The 14635-nt window shown below is 43.5% G+C and overlaps 1 protein-coding gene across 1 annotated transcript in view; it reads left to right on the forward strand.

Annotated features, from left to right (window-relative positions):
* ADAMTS20 (ADAM metallopeptidase with thrombospondin type 1 motif 20) overlaps window positions 1–14635 on the forward strand; it is a 322687-nt gene that overhangs the window by 286631 nt on the left and 21421 nt on the right. The window contains exons 29-33 of the mRNA XM_075344979.1: window positions 1362–1526; window positions 7571–7744; window positions 7941–8111; window positions 10080–10280; window positions 13879–14008. Coding sequence (XP_075201094.1) covers window positions 1362–1526; window positions 7571–7744; window positions 7941–8111; window positions 10080–10280; window positions 13879–14008 — 841 coding nt within the window. The remainder of the gene's footprint in view (window positions 1–1361; window positions 1527–7570; window positions 7745–7940; window positions 8112–10079; window positions 10281–13878; window positions 14009–14635) is intronic.

The following is a 14635-nucleotide window of genomic DNA, read 5'->3' on the forward strand; positions in this document are numbered from 1 at the left end:
ATCCTTTAAGAACTGCTGGGCAAAAATCTGTGCTTTTGCATTCAACACACAGAGACTCATTTTCTCCTTTATTTCTACAAAGTCTAAATTAACTCTAGTGAAGAGAAGGAGATTTTGATATACCAACACTTAAGTAGCAAGTGTTTTTGAAGTGCACAGGAAATGATATATGGTTTTTCAAATATTTTAAAAATATAAATCTGAAAATTGTGACGTACATATGGATATGGTGGAGATCCAAATCTTCTCCAGTGGATGTGGTGGAGTTCTCTATGGAGACAATTTGCAGTTCTTTTGTATCTGTCTCCCTGTTTGTCTCCCCTCCCTTGTGTTGTATTTATGTTAGTAGTAAGACTAGTGTCTTGCTAGCATGCTCACTAGTCAGGGCTAGTCTAGGGTCAGCCAGCATTTAGGTGCTTGTGGGAAGGACCCGTTTAAGGATGATAAGGATCGCTTGGATCAGACACAGATGAGTGGGAGGTGGTGAACCCTCCCCTATCACCAGGGCCTTCCTTTACATCTTCCATGGTGTACTGCTCCTGTTCTACTGAACACGTGGTGTTCCCTCACCGTGGCATGACAGACAATGACCTGAAACATACTTTGATATTGACGAAGAAATAGTCTAATGACAATTTAGTAGAAGGGCTGGATTGGCCCCACGTTCCCCAGACCTCAACCCAATTTAACACTTGTGACTAGAGTTGAAGAAAAAGCTGTATACATGCCCAAGTGAGTCGACCAGTATGCAGCAACATTGGGACCATGTTGAAGAGACCTGAGATCAGATTTCTGTCAAGACATGCTTGAATCCGATACAGAGCATGCCCAGAAAGAAAGATTCAGGCAATGTTTGAAGCCAAAGGTGGATTTCCAAAATACCAATAAAATAATAAAAATTTGCATCTAAATATTTAGGAGCAAAACAATAACAATGCAATTACAAGACAAGAATTTGCATAACTAATCATATGCTAAATACTTACAATTCAAATTTATGTATGGACCCAAGATGATTATTTACAAAATGAAGGGTTTTTTATGCTCAAATCTGTAATGCATGGTGAGCTATGGAGCCTGAAAGTCAAAAGTTCGAAACATTGTTACCCATTTGCTCATCAGTGTAGGAATGCATACATTACTCAGAAGGTGCACCTTTAGATAAATGAGGTCCAAAGACATTTTAGCATTCCTTGTTAATGGTTGTTATTTCAGGTTACTTTCACGTTGCAGTATTTTGGTCAGTATTCTGCATTATTATTCAAAAGCCAAACAAGTAGTTGGTCCAAGTCACACAAGATATGCAATTGTTCTTTTATACTTCTGCTCCTTGTTCATGGTATTATATTTCTCCATTTTAGTGCTCTGTTGGCTGTGGGAAGGGAACACAAGATCGAAATGTTCACTGCATTTCAAATGGCCAACAAGTGGATGATGCCAATTGTAAACACTCGAGAAAGCCTCACATGCAAAAGATATGTAGGCCTGGCAGATGCCCCTCTTGGAAAAGTGGAAAATGGGAAGAGGTAAAAATGTTTTGTTTTTCCATTTGAGTGGTTCAAACAAACATTAAAATTATTAACCATCATGGAACAAACTTGCTATAGTATTGATACTGCTTTGAAGTCAAAGGATGGTCGCACAAAATATTGTTTTGATTTAGAGTTTTCTTTTGTTCATTCACTTTGCATTTTTTATTGAATACAAATAAACTATTAACATTTCTATTTTTCTTTAAATAATTTTTACTTTCCATCATTTTTCTAAACTTGCCAAAAAATGTTTACATTACTAAGATTTCTGACATTTCAAAAAGTTTTCAGTGAGTGACCAATATAGAAACCTATCTTTTCAATAACAGTCATAAGCCTTCCATCCATGGAGGAAGGGAACCATGTCATTATTCTTTAACCTCTAAGGCCTATATAACCTAGACAAGTAGCGGACACTTCGATGCAGGCAAAATCAATTCTTGAAGATAGATTATTCTAAAAACTGGCAGTAAATTTGAAAGTTGCTTTTGAGGCCATCTTTAGCTCATCTTTAATAATATGAGCCCATAGCAATGCTCCACCTCTACTTTGCTGGTGTCTGAATTGAAATGGAGTTCTCTGTCCATTACTGATTTGGCCACATGCCCATCCATCTTGTCCATCAAAAGTTATTCTCATCTTATCTATATATATAATTGCCTTATTCTGTCTGTCTGTCTGTCTGTCTGTCTGTCTATCTGTCTATCTGTCTGTCTGTCTGTCTGTTATGCTCCGAAATTGTGTCCTTACGGTGACACAAAGCTGATTGGCCGCTGGGCTCGCCATGGCCCCGCCCCCCCTACGGATTGGCCTCTCGCCCCGGCTCTCTGCAGGCCCCGCCCCCCTCACGCAATGCACGCTCGCTCTGGCCCAACTGACACGGAGCTCCGATTCCCAGGTGAGTACACACACACATCAGATCACACTCACTCTCACACTCACTCTCACACACACCTCACACATCACAACATGCTGGGATATCGCTTGCTTCTACACCGGCTCCGTCAGGATCCCGGCAGCGCCAGACATAACCTTGCGATGCTGGGATCTTGACGGAGGCCGTGAAAGCTGGTAACCATTATAAACATCGGGTAACTAAGGTCCCTTAGTTACCCGATGTGTATCATAGTTACCAGTGTACACCGGCTCACACTCACTCTCACACACACCTCACACACACATCACATCGCATCCACACATCAAGGTCCTGCAGCTGCGGAACATACACACACAACAGCACACACACACACACACAAATCAGATCACACTCACACACACCTCACACATCACATTGCATCCACATACTCACAACATCCTGGGATATCGCTTGCTTCTCGGCGGCGATACTGTGCTGTTGTGAGCTTCCAGGACCTGCCGGGGGATCACATGGCCAGAAGCATGTGATATCCCCGGATGTTGTGAGTATCAGCGCGTATGTGCAATATCGTCAGTGTGTGTGTCTTTGTGTGTGAGTGTATGCGATCGGGTGTGTGTGAGTGTATGCGATCGGGTGGGTGTGAGTGTATGCGATCGGGTGGGGGTGTGTGGGTGTGTGTGAGTGTATGCGATCGGGTGTGTGTGAGTGTATGCGATCAGATCTGTGAGTGTGGGCAGAGGAGCACGGCGTGCTGGAGGAGGCTGAGAGGACAGAGGCTGATCCTGGGGAAGGCTGGGATGGGGAGGCTGATGCTGGAGACGGAGAGGCTGATGCTGGGGACAGAGAAGCTGATGCTGAGGACAGAGAGGCTGATGCTGGGGACAGAGAGGCTGATGCTGCGGGAGGCTGATGCTGGGGACAGAGAGGCTGATGCTGGAGACAGAGAGGCTGATGCTGGGGACAGAGAGGCTGATGCTGGGGACAGAGAGGCTGATGCTGGGGACAGAGAGGCTGATGCTGGGGACAGAGAGGCTGATGCTGGGGACAGAGAGGCTGATGCTGGAGACAGAGAGGCTGATGCTGGAGACAGAGAGGCTGATGCTGGGGACAGAGAGGCTGATGCTGGGGACAGAGAGGCTGATGCTGGGGACAGAGAGGCTGATGCTGGGGACAGAGAGGCTGATGCTGGGGACAGAGAGGCTGATGCTGGGGACAGAGAGGCTGATGCTGGGGACAGAGAGGCTGATGCTGGGGACAGAGAGGCTGATGCTGGCGACAGAGAGGCTGATGCTGGGGACAGAGAGGCTGATGCTGGGGACAGAGAGGCTGATGCTGGAGACAGAGAGGCTGATGCTGGAGACAGAGAGGCTGATGCTGGGGACAGAGAGGCTGATGCTGGGGACAGAGAGGCTGATGCTGGGGACAGAGAGGCTGATGCTGGGGACAGAGAGGCTGATGCTGGGGACAGAGAGGCTGATGCTGGGGACAGAGAGGCTGATGCTGGGGACAGAGAGGCTGATGCTGGGGACAGAGAGGCTGATGCTGGCGACAGAGAGGCTGATGCTGGGGACAGAGAGGCTGATGCTGGGGACAGAGAGGCTGATGCTGGAGACAGAGAGGCTGATGCTGGAGACAGAGAGGCTGATGCTGGGGACAGAGAGGCTGATGCTGGGAGGAGAGAGGCTGATGCTGCAGGTAGAGAGGCTGATGGAGACTGGAGGATGGAGCACCTTTGGGAGTGCGCAGCATGGCGGATGGAGCACGTTTGGGAGTGCGCAGCATGGCGGATGGAGCACGTTTGGGAGTGTGCAGCATGGCGGATGGAGTACGTTTGGGAGTGCGCAGCATGGCGGATGGAGCACGTTTGGGAGTGCGCAGCATGGCGGATGGAGCACGTTTGGAAATGCGCAGCATGGCGGATGGAGCACGTTTGGGAGTGCGCAGCATGGGGGATGCAGCACGATGGGGAGTGCGGAGTATGGCGGATGGAGCACGTTTGGGAGTGCGCAGCATGGAGGATGCAGCACGATGGGGAGTGCGGAGTATGGCGGATGGAGCACGTTTGGGAGTGCGCAGCATGGCGGATGGACCACGTTTGGGAGTGCGCAGCATGGCGGATGGAGCACGTTTGGGAGTGCGCAGCATGGGAGATGGAGCACGATGGGGAGTGCGCAGCATGGCGGATGGAGCACGTTTGGGAGTGCGCAGCATGGGTGATGGAGCACGATGGGGAGTGCGCAGCATGGCGGATGGAGCACGTTTGGGAGTGCGCAGCATGGCGGATGGAGCACGTTTGGGAGTGCGCAGCATGGCGAATGGAGCACGTTTGGGAGTGCGCAGGATGGGAGATGGAGCACGATGGGGGGTGCGCAGCATAGGGGATGGAGCACGTTTGGGAGTGCGCAGCATGGCGGATGGAGCACGTTTGGGAGTGCGCAGCATGGGGGATAGAGCACGTTTGGGAGTGCGCAGCATGGCGGATGGAGCACGTTTGGGAGTGCGCAGCATGGGAGATGGAGCACGATGGGGAGTGCGCAGCATGGCGGATGGAGCACGTTTGGGAGTGCGCAGCATGGGGGATGGAGCACGATGGGGAGTGCGCTGCATGGGGGATGGAGCACGATGGGGAGTGCGCTGCATGGCGGATGGAGCACGTTTGGGAGTGCGCAGCATGGCGGATGGAGCACGTTTGGGAGTGCGCAGGATGGGAGATGGAGCACGATGGGGGGTGCGCAGCATATGGGATGGAGCACGATGGGGAGTGCGCTGCATGGGGGATGGAGCACGATGGGAAGTGCACACCTCCCCCCAACACACACACATACGCGCGCGCGCACTGCACAACACACCACACACACACACACACACACACTGGGAACCACAAACAACTGCCCTACACAGACACCCACACACACAGACAACGCTGCACACACAAATATACGCACATACCGCACAACACGCACATTGCACAAAACATACCTCCCCCCAAAACACACCACACACACACAAACTGCGCAACACACACACAACGCTACAGACACACAGCGCTCCACACACAACGCAACACACAAACAACACCGCTCTCACCCCCCATCACACCCAGACAACATCCAGAACATGTACAGCGCCCTACACAAACACTTGGTAACTACACACAACAACATCTATATATATATATATATATATATATATATATATATATATATATATATATATATCTCTATATCTATAACAAAAATCATACATGAACTACACAATACGTAAATTCTAGAATACCCGATGCGTAGAATCGGGCCACCTTCTAGTCAGTATATAAAACCTTTGAAAAATCATTCTTCAGATACTACTTGGCCCAGTCTTGATGTTTCAGCTTATGTATCTTGTTCAGCAATGGTTGGGTTTCAGCTTTCCATTCCTCAACCATGTCTCTGAGCACTGAACACCGTGTACTTCTGGGCACTCCAAGGAGGCTGCAAATCTCGAATATGACAACACTGGAGGATAAGTGATTCTTGGTTGCTTCACATTTGATTCTTCTGAAATCTTTGGTAGTGAATATGCATTTTTTTTCTCACTATGTTTCTGTGATCCTATTGACTAATTTGCAAAGGAAATCTTTTGATGGTTTTGTAATCATGCCCCCAATTTTAAGAGTACTGCATACCACTGTAAGACTTGTAAACATTTTTACTTTTTAGATTCAGTTACAGGAAATATGTCAGCAGGTTTTTGCTACCTCATCTGAGAGCAACATGATATAAGCAAAGAGATCCTGAATCCAATGATGTATCACTTAGATTACTGGCTGCAGCCATTCTGACACAATAAAATTGTTTAGCATTAGTCATGTAGTAGAGTCTGGGGCACTGTTCTCGCCCACACCAGACTCTCAATAGAGATTGTACATTGACGGTGAGGAATCAATTACAGGAGCTCGCGTGTTGGTTTCTCTGCATATGAGTTTATAGCCAGCAGCAGGACCACTACCTTCTTTTCGGTGCAAGGAGGAACAGGCCATGCAGTGCCAGAGCCCTTCAAAATGATCTCCAGCAGACCACTAATATCCATGTCTACTCAAACTGGCAGAAACAGACTCCCTGAGGGTGGTATGAAGGCCTGTCGTCCACAAGTGAGTGTTGTGCTTACAGCCAAACACCATGATGGGTGATTGGCATTTGACACAGAACACCAAGATTAGACATTGGCGCCCTTTGCTCTTCACGGATGAGAGCAGATTCACACTGAGCACATGTGACAAACGTAACAGAGTCTGAAGACAACTTGGAGAACGTTCTGCTGCCTGCAACATCATCCAGCATGACCAGTTTGGCAGTGGGTCAGTAATAGTAGGCATTTCTCTGGAGGGCCGCACAGTCCTCCATGTGCTAGCCAGAGGTACCTCAAGAGGCACTATGTACCAGCATGAGATCAGACCCTTTGTGAGACTCTATGCAGGTGCAGTGGACCATGGGTTCTTTTTGATGCATGGCAATGCTCATGTCACTCAAGTATGTCAGCAATCCTGCATGATGAAGGCATTAATGCTATGGACTGGCATGCTCATTCCCCAGACATGAATCCAATCAAGCACATCGGGGACATCATGTCTCGTTACATCCACCAACGCCACCACAGGCTGTCCATGTGTTGATTAATGTTTTAATCCATCTCTGGGAGGAGATACCTCATGATAACATCCGCTCCCTCATCAAGAGCATGCCTAGGCATTGTAGGGAGGTCATACAGGCACGTGGTGGCCACACACTTCATTAGCTTGTCTTGAGGCATCACCACTGAATTTGGCCTGTTAATTGATTTTCTGCTTTGATTTTGAATATTATTACAAATCCAGACATCCGTAGGATATTATTTTTGATTTACATTGATCATTTTTATATTCTATTGTTCTCAATGCATTCCACTATGTAATGAATAATGATTTTCTACTGGAACATATCATTCATTGAGATCTAGGATGTGGGATTTTAGTATTTCCTTTATGGTTTGGAGCAGTGTATTCTTAAAATTTCACTTTCTAATTTTCCATCTACTAGTACTATTTTTCGTTATAGAAATTTCTCAAATAGTGTTTTTTTTTATTAATTTTATGGTATTTCAACAAATTATTTATATATTTCTTCTTGGCATTATTTTTATATAGTGTTCTACAACCTGTGGAGTAGGAACCCAGTATAGACATGTTTATTGTAGGCTAAAAGGACAAGGCCAAGTTGATGCAAAATTTTGCAGTCCTGCTTCTCGCCCAGACAGTCATAAACATTGCACATTAGCTGACTGTGTCACGTACCAATGGATGGCAGATGAGTGGTTAGCTGTGAGTATTGATGGCAATTATTCTGTGTTTTATAGTGTTTCTTTTATATTATTTATTGGGTAGTATTAATTTCTTTAATGCAGTTTGTAAATAAATACCAAATCTTTGCCATACTTGCTCTTTATACAATTTATTTTAGGTATAATGTAAATATTTGTATAGAATATATGCTTATAATTAACATTATATGCCTAAGTGTCCCACAGATTGTAATCAAGAAGAAACGAGGAGGAAAATAAAATGTACGAATGCTCAAGGCCGATCTGTGAATGAGTCTCATTGTGACGCAGCTGCTAAGCCACTGGCCACAAAGAAGTGTCTAAATCCTGCATGCAGGCACATTGTGGTGACGGAAGATTTTTCTCAGGTATAGTCTTTCATCTAGTAAACAAAATGAAATCAAATCAAATAGATGAGCTCCAGCAAATGTTCTTGAAGTCGCAATGTGATTGTAACAGACAAGGATTCTGAGATTTGATATTCTTTACAGTTTACATCTGTGTAACTTGACTATTTTAGATGGTCAAATCACAGATAAGTTGCGAACAAGTTGGAGTCACATTACTGTCAATAGTAATGTTGTGTGTAACTTGCTATTAGCGACAAAAAATCCCAAACTTTTAGAGATACTGTTGCCATCACAAAAGGTCACAAGTTACAATGCCATACTATAGGATATCACGAGATGCAATGTTGCAATGCTGCAATGCGACATTGCGATTTCGATGAGTAGCCCAAGCCTTATTATGTATCCAGTCAATAGGGCTGGTTTTAGACAAAGTAGGGTCCTGGGCAAAAGTTTAAAGTGTGGCCCTAAATGCTCACAGATTGCACCAAGACATACAGAAATTTTGGTTGCATTTACATGGACTGAGTTCAAGGTGGTAACCAAACATTGTTCGGTAATTGTTTACCACTTTCTATACACAGGCTTACAAAGAATGATGGGCACAAAACGATCAATAGTAGAGCAATCTGTCCCCATACAACACCTTGATATCTGCAGCACGTCTGCAGTTTACACAGGATGGTGTGCTGCTGAAGACAAAGATTTATGGCTATCATTGGGGGATCATTTTGCTCATTTCTTGGGTGCTGATGACATGTTTTCATCTATAAAATCTTGTCTCCACCACCGGTATATGTGGATGTTACATACACACACACAGTATTTGACACATACATTGTATGTTACACACAAGTACACACCCAATCCATGTTACACATACATATGTACAGTATATCATAAAAATGAGTACACCTCTCACATTTTTGTTAATATTTTATATCTTTTCATGGGACAACACTGAAGATATGACACTTTGATTCAATGTAGAGTAGTCAGTGTACAGCTTGGATAACAGTGTTAATTTGGTGTGTTCTCTAAATAACTCAACACATAGCCATTAATGTATAAATCTCTGGCAACAAAAGTGAGTACACCCCTAAGTGAAAATGTCCAAATTGTGCCCATAATGTCAATGTTTTGTGTGGCCACCATTATTTTCAAGCACTGCCTTAAAGGGGTATTCCCATCTCCAAGATCCTATCCCAATATGTAGTAGGTGTACTCTCGCATAGTACAGGAACTGTGGTGACATCATGGTCACATAACCATCATGTCTACAAACAACGTCAGACTGGCTACCGGAGGAATCTCCAGTAATGTCAGGCCTGAATTCAGGTACCTGCATTGCACTCCGGAGCTCTCACCTGAGCTCCGGCGTGCAGCCGAGACTGTACCGTGAGCGCCGAGTGATTGATTCCCCGGCACTTGCGGTTCAGTTCATGTCAGCTGCAGACAGGCCGGGGTGATCTCCGGTGCTCTCACATGATCTCCAGAGATCAGCCCGGGATGTCTGCAGCTGTCATGAACTGAACCGCAATTGCCGGGAAATCAATCACTCGGCGAGGGCAGTACAGTGTAGGCTGCACTCCGGAGCTCAGGTGAGAACTCCAGATTGCAATGCAGGTACCTGAATCCAGGCCTGGCATTACTGGAGATTCCTCCGGTAGCCAGTCCGACGCTGTCTACAAAGGACTTTTTGCACTCTCAATATTGGAAACTACACTGATATTGTTGTACTGCTACCATCCATATAGTTTCTGCTGTAAACACTGGGGGCCCTAAGAGAGTGGAAGCCTTGGGCAATTGCCAAGGTTTATCCTTCCCCCAACACTGTGGAAGTCAGAGAAGGAATGAACACACGTGTGTCACATCTATTTATATAAATTTATGCACTTTATGTATCTGTACTCAGCTGTAATTTACATTTTTGATAGCTGAAGTAGTAGCAGAAGGAATAAAACATTTTATTTATTTATTCTTTTGCAGTGTCCTAGAAGTTGTTGGTTTGGCTACAAACCAAAATCGACAAATTGTAGAAAGGTGCTGTCACGGCATAATCAGTATATGAATGGCTTGCGAACTGTCACTTACAAGAGCTGTCCTGTGCGGCAAAATTTATTTGAATGGAAATGCAAAGACCGAAGTTGTGTCCAAGCCCTGCTTTGGAAAGTTGGAAAGTGGAGCAAGGTTTAGTAAAATATTTTAGTTTATATTCTCAAAATGTATGTCTGTCAAAGTAGATTTAGAAGGTTTTATATACTGGCATGCCAGAATTTTGATCCCCACATTAACTAATCCCCTAAAGCATAGCTGTTGTTTTAATTATCATTTCATAAATAAATAGTCCACATTAAAATAAGCAACTTTGTAATATATCTTATCAGACAAATTTTCTTTTTTCCTCTCCCAGAATTGATAAGCGATTGTCAGAATTCTCACTTCTGAGGTAATATCTGTATTCATATTTCCCATTACTGAGAGGAGATGGCAGATGTTATTGATAAGATTCTGTGTAGATAGAAGAGGGGGTAGAGCTCTGACTGTAGCTCCTCCCCTGCCTCTAGCTCCTCCCTCATCCTATCATCCTAGAATCTCATCAGTAACAATTGCCATCTAGAGATGAGCGGATCCTTGGAACTTTGGTTCGGCTGGCTCAGTTGGACTTTAGATAAAGTTCAGTTTAACCCGGATTTTACCTGAATCCGAATGGAAGTCACTAATTCAGCAGTTTGTGGCTCCACTCACATGCAGCCAGTCACCAAAAGAACACTTCTGGGGGACAGTGGACGGGATTTTTCCAGTTTTTTGGTGAGGTGAGAACACTACATTCAATAACTCTGCTGTTACCCCCAGGGCTTTCACTGGGCTGAGCACCAAGTGTACCCAAGCACAGCAGTTCTCGCTCGAGTGGTCAGTATATGTAACGCACGCAAACTCTGAACCGGAACTATGCTTTTTTGTACAGTCTGTGTTCGGTTCGAACACCCAACTATGGATTCGTTCATCTCTCCTGCCATCTCCTATCTCATTAATGGGAAAGTCCTCACTGAATACAGATTTTATCTCAGAATTGAGGATTTTGATAATGACTGATCAATTCTAGCAGAGAAAGAAGCAGATTTGTCTGATAAGATGTATTACAAAGTTGTTTATTTTCATGTGTACTATTATTTTAAGAAATAATTAAAACGATGCTTCATGGGGTTTATTAATGTGGGGATTATAATTCTGGTGTGCCAGATATATAAAGTAAATGAAGTAAAAGTGAAGTAAAACTCTTAAGTTGAAGAAAAAGTATATACAATGTTAGTTGAATTGATGAATATACCTCTGATGAGGGGTCAGCGAACCTAAACTTTAAAGTTCAAAATTCATACCGGACAATGGGTGTCCAGATCACAGACTCAAACACGGAGTTTAAAAAAGTCTGTGTACGTGTTCAGGTGCTGTTCGAATGCAAATCAATCAGCTTTATTGCATGCCGAAATTGCCTGTAAGCTGCTGTGAACAATAAAGAAGCAGCAAAAAATAACTTGGCACCCCGCCTATTTTTGATAACCAGCGCAGGTAAAGCATAAATCTGTGGGTTGCAGCCCTCAGCTGTCTGCTTTACCTTGACTGGTCATTAAAATAGAGGGGATCCCATGCCATTTTTAAAAAGTATTTACATAATTAAAATAAAATAAAAATGATGTGTGTCCCTCTAATTTTGATAACCAGCCACAGTAAAGCTGACATCTGGGAGCTAATAATATCAGGTTATTTGGCCCTTTCAGCCCTAAATATAGCAGTCTGCAGCTGTGCCAGAAGTGGTGCATCCATTAGTTGCACCAGTTCTGGTGCTTTGGCATAATTGCCATGGTGCAGTGGAAATCGGGGCAATACTTGTGGGGTTGATGTCAGCTGTAAATCAACAGCTGACATCAAGCCCTGGGGTTAGTAATGGATAGTTTATTAGACACCCTCATTACTAACCCAGTAAGTATAGAGTTAAAAAAAAACACAGACACAGGAAAAACAGTTTATTTAAATTAATTACCCCCATTTTGCTTCCTTTAGCAGCCCTCTAGCCCTTACTATGACCATTTTATAGCAAACAAGTTCAGGTCTCTATTGACATATGGGGTTCAGGGTCCAGGGTAAAATTTGTAAAAGTCCTGGTCCCAAACGGAACTTTTAACTGAAATCTGGCCAAACTTACACAGGTCTGCTCATATCTACCCCTGACATTTTTGAACAATGATTAAAGTAGTAGTACATCTGTTCGTAGTGCAACAAAATCTTGTGTTTTTACACTACTCACAAAAAGTTAGGGATATTTGGCTTTCTGGTGAAGTTTAAGGGTGATACTGAAATGCTCTCTAACCTTTTCAGGTGAACTTAATGTGACCTTCTCTAAACATTTGAGTGTACATGTTCAACTGTTCAAAGTCTCACTACTTTTTGCTCAACTTGCTGTTCTCTACTGTACCAATGAACTTAATGGCAAAATTCACAATAGATGTTTGATTTATGAGACACCCAATACATTTCGAGGTTCAATTAGAATTGGTATTTAAACAGTACTCCTCATCGTGTTGTTCACATTTTGACATCATAAGGCCAAGACAATACCAAACAACTGATCAACAGTACCTTGCCATTGTAAGGCTTCTAGCAGGATGTTCTCCAATGGAAGTGGCCACTGAGCTTAGAGTGTCTCAGAGTGTCATCAGCGAGTTGCAACAAAGATACAGAGAGACCTTAAGAGTCACAGAAAGGCCTAGAAGTGGAGGTCCTTTGGACACATTGCACATTGACGACTGCTTCATTGTAAACAATGCCCTTCGGAACTGGATGATGAATGCCACACAACTCCAAGAACATCAAGGGGAAATGAGAGGTACCCAAGTGTGACATCACACCATTCAAAACCATTTAGATCAGCATGTTCTGCGCGCTACACAACCTGCAAGGGTATCTGACCACACCACCACGCACAGGCGTCATTGACTTGCTAGACGATGGACCAGTGGTCATCATTGCTATTCACTGATGAAAGTCTATTCACACTGGGCCACTTTTGTCACCATATGAGCCTTTGGTGGTGTTACAGTGTGAGCAGGTGTGTCTAGTCAATACAGAGCTGGCCTACAATTTGTAAATAGTTCAGTGACAAGCCCTTACTACTTGAATAACATCATTATTCCAGTCATTGTACATCTGCATAAAACAACACAGGCCTAATTTCATCTTCATAGACAACAATGCTCCAGCTCACTGAGGTCGCATCATTAGGGAATGGCTGCTAGACGCTGGGGTACCTCAAATGAAGTAGCCTGCACTTTCTCCATACCTGAATCCCATAGAAAACCTATAGTATCGGTTGAATCGCCATGCCGAGGCTCGTAACTCTGTACCCCAGAACATTAATGAACTTCAAGAAGAGGGGGATGCCATGTGTCAGCAAACAACAACTAAACTTGTGGCTAGTATGAGATGTCATTGTCAAGCTGTAATTGATGCTCAATGGCACAAGAAAAGTTATTGAGATATCAACATTTTTTTAGTTGGGTATACCCATCACTTTTGTTGGCTATTGTTTCTATAAAATTGCTTGAGATGAGGAATTCACCATTGCATGCTTCTGCTTAAATTCCATATTTTCATGATAAAGTATCACTGTAGCATGAACATTTTACGTTTTACATAAATTTCACTTAAAGGCCAAATATCTTTTTGCGGTAGTGTACAAAATACATGCTTCTTGTATTTGCAATTAATACTATGTGCCCTCTTCAAACAGTGTTCTGCAACATGTGGTATTGGCTTCATGGAAAGAAAAGTTGTGTGTATGACTGAAAAAAATCTTCCAAATGAGTTGTGTCCATCACATGTAAAACCCCGGGCTCGGAAATCATGCTCGTCAAAATACTGTAAGTGTTGTTGCTATTATTAGTAAGTATAAAAACATATTTATTGCAGTTTATTGATACCTTCTCATGGACGTCAACTTTGGTATGGATATTCTTTTAAATGGATATTTTTCCATTTATAGCGTAACAGCCGCATAAGCTATAAATACTTGGAGTAAGCCTCACTTATCAATCACGAGAACTAAGGTCTAGGGATAGGTCCATAGTCCTCTTTAATAAAGTCATAGAAAAAAACGCGCAGTGAAAATTAGGTCTCTTGTTGACAAAAATTGAAACTGGTATTAATTGGCAAATAAGGAGGTCACAAAATTGTTTTTGTCCTATGAAAATCTGTGATGGTTTCAAAGTTGGGAACAAAAATAATAAGGCATGTACACTATACATTATACTTGAGAATATGACAGAAATGTCACAGGTGGGATCTATTTAAATCTCTCTATATATGAGGGTTAATTAACACAACTATAGTTGACATCTTTTAAAAGAACAATGAAAAATATCCTAACAATTCCCACCTAAACCTCCTCCTTTACTTTGATTTTATTTTGTCTTTTTTTAAATAAAACCTAGAATAAAATAACTCCATTTTTAGACAAGAGCTTTTTTATTTCCCCCTCTTACTCTTTA

This window comes from Anomaloglossus baeobatrachus, chromosome 4, assembly GCF_048569485.1.
Source record: "Anomaloglossus baeobatrachus isolate aAnoBae1 chromosome 4, aAnoBae1.hap1, whole genome shotgun sequence".
NCBI lineage: Eukaryota > Metazoa > Chordata > Amphibia > Anura > Aromobatidae > Anomaloglossus > Anomaloglossus baeobatrachus.